This window comes from Gallinula chloropus, assembly GCF_964237585.1.
Source record: "Gallinula chloropus genome assembly, chromosome: 26".
NCBI lineage: Eukaryota > Metazoa > Chordata > Aves > Gruiformes > Rallidae > Gallinula > Gallinula chloropus.
The window spans coordinates 5281275-5302505 of NC_140111.1; the positions used below are offsets into that span (position 1 = coordinate 5281275).

The following is a 21231-nucleotide window of genomic DNA, read 5'->3' on the forward strand; positions in this document are numbered from 1 at the left end:
TGCCCTGTGGGGAGGGGGCTGCGGGCGGGGAGGGGGCTGCGGGCAGGGGAGGGGGCTAGGGGCAGGGAGGAGGCTGCGGGCAGGGAAGGGGGCTGCACACAGAGAAGGGGCTGCCCTACGGGGATGGGGCTGCGGCCAGGGAAGGGGGCTGGGGGCAGGGAGGGGGCTGCGGACAGGGGGCTGCGGGCAGGGAAGGGGGCTGGGGGTAGGGAAGGGAGCTGCGGACAGGCGGCTGCGGGCAGGGAGGGGGCTGCCCTGCGGGGAGGGGGCTGCGGGCAGGGAAGGGGCTGCCCTTCCTGCGGGGAGGGGAGGGCTCGGAGCGGCTCCGGTGCCCCGGGTGGGAGCTGGGCAGCCCATCCCCGGGCAGGGCCGAGCTGGGGGCACAGAACGGGGGGGTGGGGGGGGTGGGTGGGCTGCCCACCGGCCAGGGTGCGGGACACTCTCCCTCCTGTGCTGCCGCAGCGCCCGGCGCCCGTCCCGCTGCCCGTGCCCGGTGCCCGGTGGCGGGGCCGGTGGCGCAGCGCAGGCGGGGGGCGGTGGCCGGCGCGGGGGGCGGGCCCGGGCGGGGCGGGGGCGGTGCCGCCGGGGCCGGGGCCCGGGGCCGGGGCTGGGCGGTCGGTCCCGGCTCTTGGGGTCTCGGCGGCGCCAGGTGCGAAGCTGCTCGGGAGCGGCCGGCGCGGGGGCCGGGCCGAGCCCGATGCTGGCGGCCGAGCCCGTGGCCGGTGCCATGTCCCAGTCCGAGGCGGAGCGGGCGGGAGGAGGTTCCGCGCCGGAGCCGGAGCCGGGACTCCCGGGACGGGCCCCGCATCGCAGCCGCAGCCGGCGGCCCTCGGGACGCGACTCCCGCCGCGCCTCCTCCCGTTTTAACCGGCGGAGCTCGGCCGAGCTGGAGCTGCTGGGGTACCCGCCGCCGGGCGGGGGGCGCGGGGAGTCGCCGCCGCTGCCCCCGAGCGCCGCCGGGCGCCGGGAACCGGAGGAGACGGAGAGCGAGGAGGTGGAGACGCGGGCGGTCGCCACCTCCCCCGACGGCCGGTTCCTCAAGTTCGACATCGAGATCGGCCGCGGCTCCTTCAAGACCGTCTACAAGGGGCTGGACACGGAGACCACCGTGGAGGTGGCTTGGTGCGAGCTGCAGGTACGGCCGCCCGCGCCTCCGCCCCTGCCCCGCTCCCGCAGCCCACCTCACCCCCCCCCCCACCCCTACCCCCGGGGGCGGACGGACCCTCTCCCTCCCCATCCCCTGACCCTCTCCCGTCCGGATCCCCCCACCGCCCCGCACTGCCTTCCCCAGGCGGGCATGTCCCGGGGCACGATGCCCTCCTCGGGAGCGCAGGGACCCGGCTCCGGCTCCCCCCGCCGCTGCCCCGGTGTTACGCGTGGCCCCTGCCCGTGCTCCCGGCGTGACGCTGCCGCCTGTCACCCTCGGTTCTCTTCTGCCTTCTCGCTGCCCGCACCGTGGAGCATCCCGGGCTGGTGCCGGGGTACCAATCCCCGCTCCCCAGCTTCACAGGTGGCACCGGGACCGAGCACCCCGGTGCCTTTTCAGTGCCCCAGCAGCTTGTGGCATCCCCTTTGGAAGGGCAGGGGTGCCCTCTCCAGAGCCAGGCCCTGCACACGTGCCCATGCCCGTGCTGGAGCTGGCGCTGAGGTTTTGCTCCGATAGCCCTCGGCGTGCGCCGGGGCACGTGCCTGCGGCGAGCGCGGGGCTGGGCGTCAGCCGGGTACGGTGCGACCTTGGTACGCTCCGGCTGCTTGACCTTGGCTGAAGTGGCGTCCACAAGCACCTGTGCCAGGTCTGGGCGATGCAGGCAGCTGGGCCTGTGGTTTTCCAGCATCCCCACCTCCTGCACGCTGCTGTACCTCTCCATCCCCCTTGGGTGCTGTGCCAGCCCCGGCAGTGGGGTGCTGAGGGCAGGACGCTGAGGGCAGCGGTGAAGCCGTTGCCTCCACATCGCTTCTCCCACTTGTTGCGGGACCTGATCTTGCCCATGGAGGTGCACGGGGAGAGCTGTGCAGTGGGGCTCCCTGGGGAGGGGCTTCCGTGAAGTCCAAAGTCTCCAACAAGCTCCCGTGCGAGGGGAGGGAGGTGTGTGGGGAGGTGGGGGGGTGGTTTCTAGAGCTGGAAGGTCCAAGTCCTTGTTTACACAGAAAAACGTGTCTTGCGAGTTGGTTGTCTCGATCCCCAAACCTCGGCGTGGCCGCCCCGGGCTGTGTCCCCTGGGGGACATGGACGCCCAGCGGTGCACGAGGAGACCTGGGGCAGTGGTGGGTGATCTCTGGAGGGGGCAGCTGGGGCCTCTCACTGAGGGAGGTGAGGTCTTGGGCCTCCGCCTGCCTCCGCGCGTTGCATGACTGCTTCAGCCAGCTGCCCTCCTGAGCGCAGCCCCCGTGGCTGCATCCGAGTGCTCCTGGGCTCCCATGGAGCCCCACATCCCTTCGGGCACGGGGGAAGCACCAGCCTGTCGCTGGCAGGGACAGTCACTGCCAAGGTTCTCTCCTTGGCGAGCCCAGGACCTGCTCCGGATGAGTCAGCTGTGCCAGGCGCTTCTCTCCCGGCCGGCTCAGCGTCCCCTCCCTGCGGGTCTCAGCCCCTCGCTGCAGGGCCCCAGCCCCCAGCCCGCTGTGTCAGAGCAGCTCCTGTGTGTCTGCTGGGGCTGGATGCAGCCCCCATGCCCGTCCCACAACCCAGGGCAGGGGCACGTGGGGTTCTGTTGGGCAGGGAGCCGGCTGCGGGCTGGCAGCGGTGCAGGCAGGGCATGCCCACGGCACGGGCAGCTCCGGTGCCTCCTGAAGTGGCTGTGGAGGGGGTGAGGCTGCACCCTCCCAGGGAGAGGAAAGAGGGGGTTAGTCAGGAAGCAAAATCTCTCTGGTACCCTGAGTCTAGCAGATGTGTGCTGGCCCCGCTGCCCACCCTGCAAGCCCACCCACCAGGACATGATTCCTGGGCCTGTGGGGAGCTGGTGGGGGCACTGAGCTCCTGCCAGGACCATCCCGTGAGCATCCCGAGGTGTCTGGGAGGCCAGGCAGACCTGGCTCCCCTCCAGCACCCGCTGTCACCCTCCCAGGGGACCGCAGCTGAGAGCCCCTCGAGGTCCAGCCAGCACCTGCAGCCCCAGCCCACCCACCCCTCCCTCCCCAGCCCCCTCTTTCCCCCACCCCATATTCAGCCCCATCCCACTGCCCGCTCTTCATCCGGTGCCTCTTGTCCCACAGTCCACGTCCCGTGGGGATGTGCAGAGCACAGAGACAGACTTTGACAAGTTTGGGGGTGGGTTTGTTTTTTTTTTCAGCCATCGTGTGAAGAATCAGACACTGTGACACAAATACAGGATTTGGAACCGCAAATAAAAATGGGTTGTGGTTCTGCCCTTTCAAAAATAGCTTTGTCCAGTGGCTTTCACAGTTCTCCTTTTGTTGCCTTTCAATTCCAAACGAGGACCTGACCTCAGCCCTCCTTTGCTCCGGTCCAGAGCGCCTCATCCAACTGCTGGGATGGCTCTTGATCCCAAATCCCAGCTCTCCCTGTCATCCTCACCCTGCCCTTCCCTCTCCGGTGCCTGGCAAGCTGGAGCCTGTTTTTTGCCTGTCCCCTGCCTTCCTGTGGGACCCCTCAGGGGACTTGCCCCTCCCTGTCCATCCCCCCCCACACCCCCTGCTGCTGCCCCCCAGCCCTGAACGCGGTGTCTGTCTTTGCCTCCTGCAGCCCCACCGTGCCCTGTTTGTGCTTTCCAGCTTTAGACTGGGGACTATTTCTGTTGATAGGTGCTGCGGGCGCTGGGGAAGGAGGAAGCAGGGAGGAAACTGGAGGCCCCGGAGTGGGATGGAGCTGTAAATACCTGGCCATGAGCGGTTTTCCTGTGGGTCCCCCTCGGGCTCCCTGAGGGTGAGAGCAGCCTGGGCAGCGGGTGCTGCTGTGCCTCCCCCAGCTCCCTCACCCAGGTCAGGCAGGTAAACTTGGCCACAGGGCATCTTTCTTCCCAAGTTCCTGCATCTTCCCCAAATCCTGGCCCTGCACAGCCCATCCTGCCTGAGCTGTAGTTGGGAATCAAGCTGTGACAGCCTGGCAAGGAGCTTGTGGGGGGCAGGGATTTGCTCAGCAGGGGTCCCATGGGTTTGGGAGAACCTCCTGCCGCAGAGGCAAGAGCCATCCTTGGCCACCATGCCTGGCCCTCCCTCCTCCAGCGCTGGCCTCGGCTCCTGCTGTTGGCTGTGCTGGGCTCCCCGGCAGCCAGCTGCTGGCTCGCAGGATGGGGCTGGACCGCTGCCACCCAGCTCCTCTCCTGGCCCCGTGCTGCCATCCCCAGCGTCCCGCGCTGCCCTGTGCGAGGTGCTGCTAGGGAAGGACACGGTGTCCCCGCGTGCTGCGCGGGGCGGTGGGGCTCTGCTGCCCGCCCTGCCCTTCCCCGTGCCCGGTCCCTGGGTGAGCAGCTCCTCTGGCCGGGCTCTGCTCCTGCTGCCAGTGCTTGGGGGGGGAGAGTGTCGGGATGTCCGGCTATGGAACCAGCTGCTGCTTCTGTTGTGCAGGAGGAGCGGTGTTGGGTGAGCCCAGCAGGCCTGGCATAGGCTCTGGGGGATGAGCTTGGCTCCCCCAGAACTTGCTCCAGGCAGCTTGGGAGAGGTGGCCAAGGCTGGGGGGGTTGTGCCTTGGGTTGGGGAAGCCACAGCAGGGGCCACGCTGGCATGACGACCCCAAACGGGGTCCCCTCTGGCTGAGCATGCAGAGCCATGGCTGCCCATGCCTCCCTCCCTGCCCCTGTTCATTGCCTGTGTCAGCTTGCCCTGTGCTCTTGCAGGTTTGTGGGGTGCAGTGAAGCCTCCAGGCCCCTTGGTGAGGAGATGGGGGGGCCAGGGGGGAGGGTCTGAGGGTGCCTGTGGCACCGGGCAGGGCAGCCTGCGTGCTGCTTGGGCCAGGCAGGGGCTTCGGTTGCTGTTTTGCTCCTTGGGTATGAAAGGTCCCATTCATCCAGGGCTGCAGGGCTCAGGTTCTCATCTGGGCTGAGCTGGGTCCCTGAGCGTGTGTTAAAAGCAGAGGGGATTATGGAATGGCTCCAGCCCGGCCGTGGGGGCGGCTGTGATGCAATGAAAATATTACGAAAGCTTCCCCGGGCTGATGGATGGCGGCTGCTGGCCAAGGAGCTGAGCGTGGCTCGGGCAGTGCCTGGCAGCAGGACCACGGTGGCTGCCCTGGGTTTCCTCAGCAAGCTTGGGATGGGGGGGGGGGGGGTCCTGTCCAAGCAGCCCCCAGGCTTTGGCAGCGGCCAGGCCCTGCGGGGTGGAATTGGAGGGGCCGATGCTGCTGCTGCTGCTGCTGCTCCTCCTGCCAGGGGCTCGGGGCTGGACCCGAATCTTTTGGGGTCCAGCCAGCCAGTTCCCTGCTTCCAGCACTGCAGGGCCGTGTCCCTCCGGGCTGGGGGGTTGAGAAGTCCCCGCTGGCCCCCGCCCCAGCTCCGCTCAGTGCCCCATGTCAGCGCTCGGCTTGGGTTTCCACTTTAATTAACTCGAGCAGGAGGAACATGGAAAAACCTGGGCTGGAGCCACCCCCGCCTGCTTTCCCCAACAAAGGCCTCATTGAGGCCTGCCCGGCACCCTGCCATGCCGGTGCCCGGTGCTGGGAGCCGGTGGTGCCCGTGCTGGGGGGCAGGGCTGTGCTGGGTGTCCCTCAGGCCTGCACGGGGCACGCAGGCTGGCAGCGGCCATTGCAGGCCCCCCGCTTGCTGGGTGGCTGCAGGCCTGGGCTCCCCGTCCCGTAGAAGGGTGGTGGGCACGGGCTGGGGGCTCAGAGCCCTGGGGATGGGGGACCCCAGTGCAGGGAAGCACACGGGCTCTGTTGTGGGAGACTTTGGCCATCTCTCACCATCCTGGGTCCAGAGCAGCGCCATGGGGGGATGGGGTGTGGGGACCAGCCATGTGGGGAGAAACCAAGGTCTGGGACAGCCCCAGCCCCATGTGAGACCCCCATGCTGGGGGGCAGCAGGGCTGACCCCAGCTTTGCTTTGGGGTTGCAGCAAGCCGGGCTGCCTGGATGTGGGAGTGGGTATGAGGACATGAGGATCTCTTGTAAGCCACAGCATCTCCCTGTGCTTGCTGGGGACCCCGTGTGCCCCCCTCACCACCTCACCGGTTCCTGTGTCCCCCTCACCACCTCACTGGTTCCTGTGTCCCCCTCACCACCTCACTGGTTCCTGTGCCCCCCTCAACACCTCACTGGTTCCTGTGTCCCCCTCACCACCTCACTGGTTCCTGTGCCCCCCTCAACACCTCACTGGTTCCTGTGTCCCCCTCACCACCTCACTGGTTCCTGTGCCCCCCTCACCACCTCACTGGTTCTTGCAGACACGGAAGCTGTCAAAGACGGAGCGGCAGCGCTTCAGCGAGGAGGTGGAGATGCTGAAGGGGCTGCAGCACCCCAACATCGTCCGCTTCTACGACTCCTGGAAGTCGTCTGTCAAAGGCCAGATCTGCATCGTGCTGGTCACAGAGCTCATGACATCCGGCACCCTGAAAACGTGAGCAGGGACTGCCAGGTCAGGGGGCACGGGGAGGGGACGTGGTCCCTGTGGTGACAGGGAGGTGAGGGACAGGTCTGCATGCCCCACCTGGGCACTTGACATGGGCTTTCAGGTGGGAGTGATGGGCTGTGGTGGGCTTGGCTGGGATCTGAGTGGAAGATGAGGCAGGGCTGGGCACTGGAGGCAGGAATCAGGGGTTGTTGCTGGGTGGAGACCCAGGGGCTTCACTGCTGCTGTCCTGCATGGGGATGGTGAGGCGCAGGCGCTGTGGTGCTGAGCAGGGGGATGGCACTTGGGGGACAGCACTGGCCACTCACCCCAGCTGGCTGCTGGCACTGTTGGCCTGGGCAGCTCCGCTCCTCCTGGGCTGTGTTTTCGGCCCTGCCTCTGCTGGGGAGGGGCCTGGGAGCCCCTGACACCAAGATGCCCCACTGGGGCTGGTGTGTGGGGCTGAGCCCAGGGCCTGGGGCTGAGCCCTGTGTGTCCCCTCACAGCTATCTGAAGCGGTTCAAGGAGATGAAGCTGAAGGTGCTGCAGCGCTGGAGCCGGCAGATCCTCAAGGGACTGCATTTCCTGCACACCCGCTCACCCCCCATCATCCACCGTGACCTCAAGTGTGACAACATCTTCATCACGGGCCCCACCGGCTCCGTCAAGATCGGGGACCTGGGCCTGGCCACGCTCAAGCGAGCCTCCTTCGCCAAGAGTGTCATCGGTGGGGTCCTGGGCTGGGGTGGGGGGGACTGGCTGGGTTCTGTGGGTAGGTGGGTGTCACAGAGGTGCTGAGCCCCGCTGCTGCCCACAGGCACCCCCGAGTTCATGGCGCCGGAGATGTATGAGGAGAAGTACGACGAGGCGGTGGACGTCTACGCCTTTGGCATGTGCATGCTGGAGATGGCCACCTCGGAGTACCCCTACTCCGAGTGCCAGAACGCCGCCCAGATCTACCGCAAGGTCACTTCGGTGAGTGGCCCTGGCCCCTGGGCTGGTGGCAACGCTGCTGGCTGGTCCCCTGGCCACGGGAGCTGGGTGGGGGTGCTGGCCAGGCCAGTCAGATGTAGCTGTGGGGCCTTGCTGCTCCCCAGAATGTGTCACTGCTCAGGTTGTGTAAGCAGCTAATGATAGGCAGGGTGGTGAGAGGGTGCTGTGCCAGGGTGCAGGGCAGGGGGGCTGTGCTGCCTGCATGTTAATGGGGTGGAACGGGGATCGGGTCAGCTCGGCCACCCCCTGCCCCGGGCACAGTGGCTGCCCAAGCCAGTCCTGGCTGGCTCCTGCCTGCTGGGGTGGAAACCCAGTGCCTCAGGGCATCCTGGGCACTGTGTCCGTGTGGGTACACGTGGCCCAGGAGCCCTGTCCCCATGTGTCCCCTGCTGCAAGGGGGGAGCTGTGCCTGGGGCACCAGGGGCTGTGGCTGCCCAGGGAGCGTCTGGTTGCTCATGGCCCCACAGAGGCCGGGTCAGACCCGGGCCCTGCAAACCCTACACTGTGGCAGGGTCTGACTCCCAGCATCACCCCCAGGGCCTGAAGCCCAGCAGCTTCTACAAGGTGAAGGTCCCCGAGCTGAAGGAGATCATCGAGGGCTGCATCCGCATGGACAAGAACGAGAGGTGAGGGGGGAGCGGGGGCCTGGGTGGCAGAGCACCCGCTGGGTCCCCACCCCGTGCTGAGCTGTGCTCCCCCAGGTACACCATCCAGGACCTGCTGGAACACTCCTTCTTCCAAGAGGACACGGGGGTGCACGTGGAGCTGGCCGAGGAGGATGACGGCGTCAAGTCAGGGCTCAAGCTCTGGCTGCGCATGGATGACACGAAGAAGCTGCACGGCAAGTACAAGGACAACAACGCCATCGAGTTCCTCTTCGAGCTCTACAAGGACGTGGCGGAGGAGGTGGCCCAGGAGATGGTGGGTGCGGGGAGAGGGGGACCCTGGGCACCACGGGGGTCGCTGCACCCCAGCGTGACGAGTCCCCTCCCGTGCAGGTGGTCTTGGGCTTCGTCTGCGAGGCTGACTACAAGCTGGTGGCCAAGGCGGTGAGGGACCGCGTGGTCGCCATCAAGCGCAAGCGGGAGAAGCTGAAGCGCGCCCAGGACGTGCTGTCACCTGCGGAGCCGGAGCAGCCGCCGGGCGTCCTGCGCCTGCTGAAGGAGCTCAAGTCCCCGCTGCCACCTGGTGCCCCCGCGCCTGTCCCCGCTGCCCCTGGCTCTGGGGACTCTGTCTTCAGCAGCAGCTTCCCCCCAGAGCCTGAGGAGCCAGAAGCTGACCAGCACTTTGCCTACCGGCACACCAGTTACTCCTCGGCCACCTGTGCGTAGGCGCCGGGCGGGGAGGGGGACAGGACAGTGGGGTGCAGGGGAGGGGGCTCCAGCTCTGGCCCTGCTCACACAACTGCTCCTCCTCTGCAGCTGACTGTGAGACAGACGGCTACCTGAGCTCCTCCGGCTTCCTGGACTCCCCAGACCTGGCTCATCGCAGCTTCTCGTTGGGGGACCCCGCCAGCCCGCCGCCCACCCGCCCCGCGCGCTGCTTCCCCACGGTAAGCGGGATCCCACGGGACTGGGGTGCCGGAGCAGCTGTGGCACCGGCTCACACCATCCTCTCCCCACAGAGCATCGCGGTGCAGCTGCCCACCGAGCGCCTGCCCCCTGCCAGCGGCTTCTCCTCCCCGGTGGACAGGTGAGGCCCCGGGAGGAGGTCGGGGGGTGGTTGGGGAGGGGGCCCAGGCACGGAGCGCGGTGGCTGGGAGCGGCTGCGCTGATGCTCTGGCACTGGGACTTCCCGCAGCTACACCTCGGATGTGGCGTCGGGCATGAGCGACGGCTGCGAGGGGCTCTCAGCCAGCGAGCGGAGCACCAAGCTGCCGCCCAAGCGGGCCTCAGGGAAGCTGCTGCGGCGCAGAGCCCGCTCCAGGCTGCGCATCACCAATGTGAGTGCTGGGGGTGCTGGGGAGAGGGGGGTGGGCAGGCATTCCCCCCCCCCCTCCCCCCCTTTGAGCCAGCCCTGCTGTCTGTAGATCTCCGACAAGAACGACCGGGTGGTGGAGTGCCAGCTGCAGACCTACAACAACAAGATGGTGACCTTCAAGTTCGACCTGGATGGGGACAACCCGGAGGAGATTGCGGCTGTCATGGTGAGGCGCGGGTTGGGGGCAAGGGTGAGGGTGTTCCAGGCTGTGCTGTGTGCTGACCAACAGACTGAGCCTCTGCCCCCAGGTCCACAAGGAGTTCATCCTCATGTCGGAGCGGGACAGCTTCATCCACCGCATCCGGGACATCATCCATCGCGTGGAGACCCTGCTCCGCAAGGACGGGCGCGACGCCGCCGGGCTGCCCGAGAGCCCCGAGGCCGAGCGCGGTGTGGGCAGCCCGGTGAGTGCCCAACCCCTCCAGCATGGGGAAACCAGCCACTGCTGCCTGTGGAGAGGGACTGGGGGGGCAGTGGGTGCTTGGCTCAGCCTGTTTGGGGTCTCTGCCCTGGCGCCGGGCTCAGCTGTATCCCCCTTGGCAGGCGGACCTGCAGCTGCAGGAGCTCTCGTGCTTCATCTCCTCTTCATCCTCGCTCAGTGGTACGTCTCTGCCCCTGTGCCCTTCCTGTCTCCCCAGCCCTGTGCAGGGTGGGTTATGGCCCCAGCTGAGCCGGGGAGGTTCTGTGGGGCACATCCTGCCTCCGCTGAGCACTGCCCATCACCACTGTGCCGCAGACCTGGGCTGCACCAGTCCCAGCCTCTCGGTCCAGTCCCCGGTTGTGCCGTCGCTGAGCAGCTCCCTGTCTGAGAACGACCTCGCCAGCCCCGCGGAGCCACCGGCAGCCCCAGCCCGGGAGCTGCGGCCAACACTGCCGGGCACCCCTGCAGGTACCGGCCCTGGCAGGGCCCTTGGCCGGTCACCCGGTGGCACGGGGCTCGGAACGGCCTGGGCAGAGGGGAGGGGGTCAGGGGCTGCTCCTGACACTCCTCTCTCTGCAGGCTCCACGCAGACCTGGCCCCTCATCTCGACAGCTCCCTCCTGGCTGATGGCATCGCCAGCGTTCCCACAGACACCCCCAAGCACTCCGGGGGGGGCTGTCCCCCCAGCCGTGCCCCAAGGCCTCACGTCCCCACTGCCACTCCCCGCGTCCCCTGTCCCCAGCGAGCCCAGCAGCCCCCTGAGCCCCCCTGGGACCAGCACGCCCTGGTCCCCTGCAGCCCCCCTCCTGTCCCTGGCCAACGTCTTCTCCCTGGCAGTGATGAGCGTGGCCCACACGCTGCTGCCCGCTGTCTCCTCCATCGCCAGCTCGGGTGGGCACCTCTACCCCCCGTTGCTGCCGCGGCCGCAGAGCCTCATCCTGGGGCCCCCACGCTTTGTCTACCCTGACCCTGCCAGCATGGTCAAGCCAGCCCCGGCCAGCGGCAGGATCCTGGAGTCATCTGGGGCTGCTGGGGGGGCTGTGCCAGTCCCATCCCTGGCACCAGCCCCCACCATGCCCCCAGGCAGCCAGGCTGTGGGGAGTCCCCTGCCAGCACTGAGCACAGCCACGCCAGGGAGCCTGGAGGTGAGTGTGTGGCTGTTGGGGGGGCTCCCTGGGGTGGGGCTCAGCACCGGGGGGGCTGGGTTGCCACTGCAGGGAGCCCTGTGGCATGGGGAGCCCCTGGGATGCGGGGAAGGGCTGAGTGGGTGTTGGGTGCTGGGAATGAGGGTGGGATGGAGATATGGGGGGACCAGGGTGGGGTGACTGATGGCGCTTGGGTGCCCACAGGTGCCACCCAGCTGCCCCAGGCCCAGCCACCCGCTGATCGTCTCCGAGGCGCCAGCCCCCGGCGTGCCCAAGGCCCGGCTCTCGCCCATCAACGAAGGTGAGGTGGGGCTGTGGCACACAGCCATGCCCACGCTCTGTGGGCACTGCCACGTGTCCCCCTCCCCCCAGCCCCTGTGCCCCACATCCCACCAGCTGCCCTTCTCCCAGCAGAAACCAAACCCCGGATCCTGGGCCGGTTCCGGGTGACGCCAACCAAGGACCCGTTGTCAACCTCGGCGGTGTCGGAGAGCAGCGAGGGCGAGCAGCGCGCTGCAGAGCCGGCTGCAAGCGGCTCCCCGCTACCCCCAGCCCGTGACACAGGGGACAGCTCAAGCAGTGACTTGGATTCAGCGCTGGAGACAGCGGCGCAGGACCCTGAGGCCAAGGAAGCACTTCCCGAGGTCACGGTGGCGGAGGGGGACCGAGAAGGGACCGGGGAGGAGGGTGCAGAGAACGTGCCGCAGGCGGTGCTGAGCCAGGTGTGGCTGAGCTACCCCCGCACCCTGCCCTACCTGAGCAGCGACGACACGGAGAGCGAGGATGAGGAGATCTGGGAGGAGCTGCAGAACCTGCGCCAGAAGTGAGCAGCTCCCCCGAGGGGCGTGAGGAGGGAGCAGGGGTGGGCAGGGGGGGTGCTGCACCCAGGAGGGGACAGGATTATCCCACCTGCCCCAGGCGGGATGACAGGTGGGATAATCATAGAATCACAGAATTGTAGGGGTTGGGAGGGACCTCAAGAGATCATCGGGTCCAACCCCCTGCCAAAGCAGCTCCCTAGGACAGGTCACACAGGTCGGTGTCCAGACGGGGCTGGAATCTCTCCAGAGAAGGAGACTCCACACCCCCTGGGCAGCCTGTCCCAGGGCTCCCTCACCCTCACTGGGGAAAAGTTCTTCCCCATGTTGCTGTGGAACTCCCTGTGCTCCAACTTGCAGCCATTGCCCCTTGTCCTGTCCCCACAGACCACTGAAAAGGGGCTGGCTGATCCCCCCTGCATCCCCTGCTTCAGATAATTATAAACTTTAATTAGGTCCCCCCTTAGTCTTCTCTTCTCAAGGCTGAAGAGTCCCAGCTTACTCAGCCTGTCCTCATAGGGGAGATGTTCCAGGCCCCTAATCATCTTTGTGGCCCTTCTCTGGACTCTCTCCAGGAGATCCCTGTCTGTTTGATCCCAGGGAGCCCAGAACTGGACACAACACTCCAGGTGGGGCCTGACCAGGGCAGAGCAGAGGGGGAGGATCCCCTCCTGTGACCTGCTGCCCACACTCCTCCTGATGCCCCCAGGATCCCATTGTCTCTCTCAGCCCCCAGGGCACACTGCTGGCTCATGGCCACCCTGTCACCCACCAGGACCCCTCCCTCAACCTCCCCCCCCCTCCTTGGCACACGGCTCAGCTGCCACCCCGTATCCTCCCCAGGCACATGGCTGAGGTGCAGCTGCTGCAGAGCGCCCAGAAGAAGGAGATCGAGGAGCTGTACCTGCGGATGGGGAAGCAGCCGCCGCTGGGCATCGTCTCCCCGGCGGCCATGCTGTCCAGCCGCCAGCGCCGCCTCTCCAAGGGCAGCTTCAACCCCTCCCGCCGCAACAGCCTGCAGCGCCTGGAGCTGGCACAGCCCCCAGGTACCAACCCCACAGCCGGGAACGGGGACCCCTGGGGCTGGGTTTGGGGGGGGGGTCAGACCTGTGCAAGGGCACAGCTCTGCCCCCAGCCGCTGCTCCCTGCTCAGGGCTGCTCTGTCCCAGCAGCCATCATGCGCCGTAACTCGCTGAGCGGCAGCAGCACCGGCTCGCAGGAGCAGCGGCTGAGCAAGGGGGTGACCTTCGCCGAGGATTTCGGCCGAATGGTAAGCTGGGGGTGGGGTGGGGGTGGGACTGAACCCGCTGCTGCAGCCCCCCTGCTGCTCCCAGCGGGTCCTCGCTCACCGCTGCCTCTCTCTCTCTCTCTCCCCAGTAGCCAGCTGGCCGGGAGTGACTCAGTGAACTACCTCAACCAAGTGCCTGCTGCACCTCGCAGGAGGACAGCCCGGCCTGGCCCGGGGGCAGCCAGCGCCCTCAGCAGGGTACCCGAGGCCGGGCAGGCCTGTCCCATGCTTGTCCTCCAGCTTCTTCCCTCCTCCTGCTGCCCAGCGCCCCCCCAGCAGCCTGTCTGCTCAAGCAGGACGCATGCGAGGTGCTGCCACCCCTCCCAGCTGAACCTACACAGGCAGAACTGGTCCCAGTACAGCCCCAGCTCTGCTCTGGGCCATGCCAGCCCTGCTCCCTGCCTCTCCTGAGCCCAGTGAGTGCCCCGGGGCTGCCCCCCACTCATCTCTGTGCAGCTGGGAACAAGCTGCAGCGTGAAGGGCTCTTCTCAGGCCCGTAAGGTGACAGAGCTGGTGCCCCAGGCCTGGCAGCGGGTGAGCTTTGTTACAAACCAATGTCTGGAAAGTGTTTTCATAAATACAAATTAAATACAGATGGGGTGTGCCTGTGTCTGTCCAGGGGACTTGTGGCCATGGGCCTTGCTGTCAGCTCTTGACAAGAGATGATAAGATGAAGAACAAGGCAGAACACTGCCCCGTCCTGGCAGGGATCTGAGCAGCCAGCAAGAGCCTGAGCTGGCCTCTGACCACCAGCTGCTTTAGCAACAAGCACTGACACAGCCTCGGTGCAGAGTGTTTATTGGGGAAAGTGCTGGGCACCAGGGCACCCCTGCCCTTCCCAGGAGAATGGCCCCGGGCAAAGACCCTGCTGGGGCTCCGGGAGGAAGGTGGCTGCCCGCAGGGGAGGAAGCCCTGCCTGCAGGGGAGCCCCCCCCGCTCCGGAGCGCTGCCCGGGGCCGCGCTGAGCGCTGCAGCTGCCCCAGGCGCCGCCCGTGTGGTCCTGACTCGCCCTGCAGCTCGTTCCCGCCGTTTACTGGGGCCGGGCCAGGCCGCTGCCGTCCGTGCTCAGCTCGCCGCGCTCTCGGCGCGCTCCCGGGCCCGCGCCCGCGCCGCCTCTACCTCCTGGTCCAGCTCATCCAGGAACTGCTCCTGCGACACCGAGTAGAAGGTGTAGCCGTCTGGGACGGGGAGGGTGTTAAGGAAAACCGCGGGCGCGGCGCAGCCACAGCCGCAGCCGCCCCTGCCCCTACCCCTATCCCTGCCCCCTATCCCTGTCCCTACCCCTGTCCCTGTCCCTGCCCCTATCCCTGCCCCTATCCCTACCCCTGCCCCTGCCCCCGGCCCCTATCCCTACCCCTATCCCTATCCCTATCCCTATCCCTATCCCTATCCCTATCCCTACCCCTGCCCCTACCCCTGTCCCTGCCCCTGCCACTGCCCCTATCCCTATCCCTATCCCTATCCCTATCGCTACCCCTGCCCCTACCCCTGCCCCTGCCCCTATCCCTACCCCTGCCCCTGCCCCTACTCCTGCCCCTGCCCCCGGCCCCTATCCCTATCCCTATTGCTATCCCTATCCCTGCCCCTACCCCTACCCCTGCCCCTGCCCCTATCCCTACCCCTACCCCTGCCCCTGCCCCAGCCCCTATCCCTATCCCTATCCCTATCCCTGACCCCGGCCCCTTCGGCCCCGGCCCCCTCCTAGGCCCGTCCCCCCTCAACCCCAACCCCGCCCCCGGCCCAGCCCCGGCCCAGCCCCGCCCCCGGCCCAGCCCCGGCCCCCGCCCAGCCCCGTCCCGGCAGGATACAGATGCCCAGCGTCACGGCGCCGATGCCGAGCGCCAGCAGCCCGTTGCGGCCGCGGAGCCGCCGCTGCAGAGCCCGGCGGCGCTGGGCGTGCTCCACCCGCGCCATGAGGAGGCGCTGCTCGGGGCTGAGCCCCGGCTCCCGCGCCGGGTCGATGCGCTGAGCGAAGGCCGCCTCGCCGCCCGGCCCCTGTGGCGGTGGTGGTGACGCCGCCATCTTCCCCGGGGCCGCTCCCGCGCAGCGCGTCACATCCGGCGGGGGAATCCGGCCAATCGCGCGGGAGAAGCGAGGGCGGCGGGAGCGGGACGCCCAGCGGTTGGCTGAGGAACCGGCGCGAGGCTGCCCCGCCGAGGAGGCGCGCTCTGATTGGCGGGCCGGGGTCCCGTGACCGGGAGGGCGCTGAGGCGGCACGCGCTCGGGCCTGAGGCGGCGGCGGAGGCGGGTGGGGGTCGGTCGGTCGGTCGCTCGATCGCTCTGTCCGTCCGTCCGTCAGTCTGTTGGTCGGTTGGCGGTCAGCTGGCCAGTCTGTCGGTCAGTAAGTCAGCCGGCCTGACAGTCAATTGGTCAGTCAGTCAGTCAGTTAGCTAGTTAGTCAGTTGGCCATTCAGTCAGCTGGCCTGTCAATCAGTCAGCCAGTCAGCCAGCCAGCCAGCCAGTCAGTCAGCCGGCCAGTCAGTCAGCCGGCCAGTCAGTCAGCCGGCCAGTCAGTCAGTCAGTCAGTTGGCCAGTCAGTCAGTCGGCCTGTTGGCCAGTCAGTTGCTCAGTCAGTTGGCCAGTCAGCCAGCCAGCCAGTTGGCCAGTCAGTCAGTTGGCCAGTCAGTCAGTTGGCCAGCCGGCCAGTCAGTTGGCCAGTCAGCCAGTCAGTTGGCCAGTCAGTCAGTTAGCCAGCCAGTCAGTCGGCCTGTCGGCCAGTCAGTTGCTCAGTCAGTTGGCCAGTCAGCCAGCCAGTCAGTCAGTTGGCCAGTCGGTCAGTTGGCCAGTCGGTCAGTTGGCCAGTCAGTCAGTCAGTTGGCCAGTCAGCCAGCCAGTCAGTCAGTCAGTCAGTCAGTTGGCCAGTCAGTCAGTTGGCCAGTCAGCCAGTCAGTTGGCCAGTCAGTTGGCCAGTCAGCCAGCCAGTTGGCCAGTCAGTCAGTTGGCCAGTCAGTCAGTTAGCCATCCGGCCAGTCAGTTGGCCAGCCGGCCAGTCAGTTGGCCAGTCAGCCAGTCAGTTGGCCAGTCAGTCAGTTAGCCAGCCGGCCAGTCAGTTGGCCAGTCAGTCAGTTAGCCAGCCAGTCAGTCGGCCTGTCGGCCAGTCAGTTGCTCAGTCAGTTGGCCAGTCAGCCAGCCAGTCAGTCAGTTGGCCAGTCAGTCAGTTGGCCAGTCAGTCAGCCAGCCAGTCAGTCAGCCGGCCAGTCAGTCAGTCGGCCAGTCAGTCGGCCAGTCAGTTGGCCAATCAGCTAGACAGTCAGCCAGACACTAAGCCATCAGGTCAGCCAGCCACGTGTGGGTGTGTAGGTGGGTGACAGAAGAGACCCCACCAGGAGGGGTCCCACTGGGCAAAAGCCTCGTCACCGCGGCGTTGCAGCTGCCCAGCTGTGCCCCTTGAGCGCCGCGGCCCAGCATGGCCGCGCTGCGGGCGCTCACGGCTCTTTCCCTCCGGGGCTGACGTCATCATTGCCGTTAAGGCCCCGAGCTGAACTGCTAAATGGGGTCCCACGCGCGAGCGGCGTCCCGGTACCGGGACTCGGGCCCGGCCTTCGGTGAGGTGGCGCCTGAGATTATCGAGGACACGCTGATCCGCTTGGCCACAGAGAACGAGCGGTACCTGCGCCAGCTCTCGGGCCACGCTGGGCTCTTCAAGGAGACGCAGATCGTGGGTGAGACTCTCTCTCAGCTGCAGCCAGCTCCTGGCACGGGTGAGCTGCTGCTAACGAGCTCCAGGGCGCTGCAGTGAACGGCTCTGGCGCTTTCTTTGCAGAATTTGTATTCCTCTTGTCTGAAAAGTGGCGCCTGGACCAGCCAGCGCGGTACCAAGCGGTGGAGTTACTCGAAAGGTAATAAAATAGGCTGAGTGCTCTGTGTGCTTCTCATTTCTCTCCTGTGGTGATGCTCTGTGTGCCCCACACCACCCATTCAAACAACGTGTGGCCTTTTCTTGTGTGTCTGGAGCTTTGCCTCTTTCAGTTAACTAGAATTAGTTGAGTTTTCCTCAAATTTCCTCAAATTTACTCCAATCAACAGCTCTCTCTATACTCTGAGCACATGCAGAAGCGCTTTCCTTCCTTTTTTCCCAGCAGAAGAGAATTGTTTCACTGACCACTTGTGGGTTTTGCAGGTTTCTGATCAGGCAATTAGAAGAAATGCACAAGTCCTCCAAAGAGAAGGCTGAGCAAGGACGAGGCAGCAGCTGGAGCTCCCTGAGACAGCAGATCTACGACACGTTCGTCCTGCGGCTCGTGTCGTGCGTGCAGCTTGCGAGCAAGCTTTCCTTGCACTATAATGTAAGCCAGCTAAACCCTTCCCTACAGCCTTTTTGCAGCAGTGTAGTAAACTGTGTGGTGTGCTAATCTCTCTTTAAAAAGTACATTTTCCCTCTTAAAGACAATAGTGATAATGAAACTAACGTTAGTGAAGTGCAGACCTAAAGCTCTTGTGTTTAGGGCAGACGAACCGTCACTTGAGTAACAGTTTGTCAGGAAATTACTGTACTGGGGGGAAAAAGTTACAGGCAGTGGGAAAGCTCCGTGTGTGTTTTGTGTTCAGTTCTGGGCTCCCTAAGCTCTCCTGGAGAGAGTCCAGAGGAGGCTACGGAGATGCTGAAGGGCCTGGAGCATCTCCCCTGTGAGGAAAGGCTGAGTGAGCTGGGGCTGTTCAGCCTGGAGAGAAGAAGACTAAGGGGGGACCTTATGAATGTTTATCAATATCTGAAGGATGGGATGCAGGGGGAAATGGGCAGCCCCTTTTCAGTGTCTGTGGGGACAGGACAAGGGGCAATAGGCTCAAGTTGGAGCACAGGGAGTTCCACAGCAACATGGGGAAGAACTTTTCCCCAGTGAGGGTGAGGGAGCCCTGGGACAGGCTGCCCAGGGGGTGTGGAGTCTCCTTCTCTGGAGAGATTCCAGCCCCATCTGGACACTGACCTGTGTGACCTGTCCTAGGGAGCTGCTTTGGCAGGGGGTTGGACCTGATGAGCTCTGGAGGTCCCTTCCAACCCCTGTGATTCTGTGAATGTTACGTGGCTGGAGAGGGCTCTGAAGGTTTGCAGAGAAGAGGACACCCATGGGGAAGAAGAGAAGGTCTGAGCTGGATTTCTCCTGCCAGTGTACAGGAGTTGGGTTGGCAGGCAGGATCACTGCTACAGCAGCTCAGCTCACATTGAGTGGGAGGAGTAAAGCCAGGAAATACTTTGTTCTTAGCAAGTGTTTTATTGCCTAGAAGATAATTTGCCTCTGTTTTCTCCCCCTTTTCAGATAGTTAACAGTGACACAGCTTTAAGGTTTCTGCAGTCCCTAAAATACTCCTACACGAAACAGGATCTGCTGGAGTCTGAGCTGGCTGTTCTAAAAACCCTGCAATTCCAGATCAACCTGTCAACTCCCTTGGCTTATGTGGAATTGCTTCTGGAGGTTTTAGGTGAGAGGAGTGATAGGAGAGAACAGGAAAGCATTTTCTAAAGTGTGTAATAGAGCTGTTGCTGATCTGAACTAGAACCTGTGCATATGGTGAAAGCACATGATGCTTTTCAGATTGTCCAGGGCTTTACTTTTTGGGTGAGACTGTTTTCCTCAGTAGAATCTGCCAAATGCTGTTGGACAGCCAGTCGTGCCTTAGCCAGGGAAAATTAAGAGTTTAAAGCCCCCAGCTCCTAGTGCAAGGCCACACTTCCTGCAGTGACACACCACATTCCTCACCCAGGTTTGAGAACCCATGAGACTGAGACAGCCTATGGCATGAGGAGGCCTGTGGCATTGGGAAGCCAAGGGTAATTGTCACCAGAGATCTGCATCTCTTGTTTACAGTAACTAACAATTCTTCCTTAGTTGAGTTTAATGACCCAGAGAGGTTATGGAGAGGTGAGGGCTGACCTGTTCTCCCTAGTGACAAGTGACAGGACAAGAGGAAACGGTGCCAAGTTGTGCCAGGGGAGGGTTAGATTGGATGTTGGGAAACCCTTCTTCCCAGAGAGGGCTGCCAGGCCTTGGAACTGCCCAGGGAGGTGGTGGAGTCTCCATCCCTGGAGGGATTTAAAAGCCAGTTGGATGTGGTGCTGAGGGACACGGCTTAGTGGTGGGTGGCAGGTTGGGGTGATGGTTGGAACTGATGCTCTGAAGGTCCCTTCCAGCTGAGACAGTTTTGTGATATTAAAGCATATGCCTGACTCTGTATGATCTCTGCACTAGGACATAATGGCTGCTTGCTCCCTACAAAGCCATTGCACCAGATGTGTACACAGCTACTAGACTTCTCCTACCTTACAAGAGACACCATCTATGACACTCTGCTGAAGATTGCCATCGAAAATTCCACCCCAAGCAGACTGCAAGTGTAAGTAGCTTACATGACCATTGCTTAAAATACCTAGTTGGAGTTAAAGCTCTGAACCCTCCTAAAGAAGCAGCAGCATAATTCCCATTATGCCATTGTTTTGGGCATGGATTTTAACAGAGAAATGATGTGTGGGGCTGTCAGCATTTATTGTCTTAACAGACCAGTTCAGAGCAGTGTGCTTCATGTTTGTTTTAGGGGTGAGCAAGGGAAGTGTTTACCCTGGTTGTAAAAATTCCACTTGAGCACCGTCACTTAGTTAGGAGCATCAGGCTGTGCTTGGGCTGGGTGCCTGTGTAGGGATTATGCAAGTCAGTGCTGTGAAACCAGCATCACTTTACACCAGGAGATGCTTTTTTACCTCCACAGAGCAAAGTTCTTGACAGTAAAGGAAGATTTCATGCTCCTGGCTGTTGGAATCATCAGCACAAGCGTGTTTGTCCTAAACCCTGGGCACTGGAAGGAGGTACAGTCACTTCTAAACACGAGCTCTCTGGGGAAAGCTGTGGGGGTTGGTGTTTTGGGGGAGACTGGCTGGAGAGCTGTCAGGCAGAGAAGGACCTGGGGGTGTTGAGTGGCTGCAGGCTGAGTATGAGCCAGCAGTGTGCCCAGGTGGCCAGGAAGGCCAAGGGCATCCTGGCTTGTGTCAGAAATAGTGTGGCCAGTAGGGCTGGGGAGGGGATTGTGCCCCTGGACTGGGCACTGGGGAGGCTGCACCTCGAGTGCTGGGTCCAGTTCTGGGCTCCTCAGCATCAGAAGGACATTGAGGTCCTGGAGCGAGTCCAGAGAAGGGCAACCAGGCTGGGGAAGGGGCTGGAGGGCAAATCCTCTGAGGAGCAGCTGAGGGAGCTGGGGGTGTTCAGCCTGGAGAAGAGGAGGCTGAGGGGAGACCTTCTCCCCACCTCCCCTGCCCTGCCAGGAGGGTGCAGAGAGGTGGGGGATGGTCTCTTCAGCCAGGGGACAGGAGATGGGACAAGGGGCAATGGGCTCAAGCTGCCCCAGGGCAGGGTCAGAGCAGATGGGTGGGAAAAGTTCTTCCCTGAAAGAGTTGTCAGGGCCTGGAACAGGCTGCCCAGGGAGGGGCTGAGTCACCTTCCCTGGGGGTGTTTAACAGATGGGGAGATGAGGTGCTCAGGGATCTGGTTTAGCACAGGATGGAATGGTTGGACTTGAGGATCTCAAAGACCTTCTCCAGCCCAGAGATTCTGTCATTCTGTTAGGTTTAAGCACGGCAGGAAGAGAGCTGGACTGACAGGTGGAGCTGTCCCAGTGGGATAGCTTCCCTGTACTCGAGCCAAACACTCAGGTATCCTGCCCAAACTGCTTCCAAACACTCCAGCAAGCAGCCCATTACAAATAGCAGCTTCCTCATTTTTCTTCTTAGTAGAAGCAGTTAAATAAATCTTAAAACCCCCACAAAACCAAACACCAAAACAAACAAAAACCCAGCCTGAGGGGCTTCAGCTTGTGCCAAGGACCCAGGAGCACGTGCCCAGGGAGCACTGGCATTCTCATTAGATTTGGGGGGGTTAAGAAGTCTGTAAATTAATGTCTCTCAGGCACTGTCAGTATTCTGGTTACTTATTTTCAGGTTGTGGAGCATTTAAACTCCATCACTGGCATTACTTCTCAGAGCATCTTCGAGTTTTCCTACGCAGTGCTGAAAGGCATCGTTGGCACTTCCACTCCAGAGCAGCGCCCCAGGAACAGGGGACCCAGCGCTCCTGGGGACAGAATCCTGCCCCTTCCCTAGAGCGAA

At 64.0% G+C, this 21231-nt stretch overlaps 3 protein-coding genes across 3 annotated transcripts; 2 read left to right on the plus strand and 1 right to left on the minus strand.

The window, feature by feature from the left end:
- Positions 1 to 697: 697 nt before the first annotated feature.
- Positions 698 to 13671, plus strand: WNK4 (WNK lysine deficient protein kinase 4; the record flags this gene model as incomplete). Its single annotated transcript, XM_084275718.1, has 20 exons — positions 698 to 1135; positions 6334 to 6506; positions 7004 to 7224; positions 7315 to 7472; positions 8028 to 8116; positions 8192 to 8411; positions 8489 to 8813; positions 8912 to 9042; positions 9115 to 9182; positions 9291 to 9432; positions 9520 to 9636; positions 9719 to 9874; positions 10014 to 10071; positions 10207 to 10359; positions 10471 to 11036; positions 11241 to 11337; positions 11451 to 11859; positions 12698 to 12900; positions 13027 to 13124; positions 13232 to 13671. 20 exons carry the CDS (start codon positions 698 to 700, stop codon positions 13232 to 13234), a joined length of 3825 nt encoding a protein of 1274 aa, XP_084131844.1. The 3' UTR covers positions 13235 to 13671.
- A 258-nt stretch (positions 13672 to 13929) lies between these two features.
- On the minus strand, positions 13930 to 15179 carry COA3 (cytochrome c oxidase assembly factor 3). Its single transcript, XM_084275616.1, has 2 exons — positions 14951 to 15179; positions 13930 to 14320 (listed from the first exon to the last, which is right to left on the minus strand). The coding sequence occupies exons 1-2, from the start codon at positions 15162 to 15164 to the stop codon at positions 14208 to 14210; spliced, it is 327 nt and encodes a 108-aa protein (XP_084131742.1). The 5' UTR covers positions 15165 to 15179; the 3' UTR covers positions 13930 to 14207.
- Positions 15180 to 16632: 1453 nt separating this feature from the next.
- On the plus strand, positions 16633 to 21225 carry CNTD1 (cyclin N-terminal domain containing 1; the record flags this gene model as incomplete). Its single annotated transcript, XM_084275424.1, has 7 exons — positions 16633 to 16804; positions 16906 to 16981; positions 17263 to 17428; positions 18398 to 18560; positions 19328 to 19472; positions 19842 to 19938; positions 21064 to 21225. The coding sequence occupies 7 exons, from the start codon at positions 16633 to 16635 to the stop codon at positions 21223 to 21225; spliced, it is 981 nt and encodes a 326-aa protein (XP_084131550.1).
- Positions 21226 to 21231: the final 6 nt, after the last annotated feature.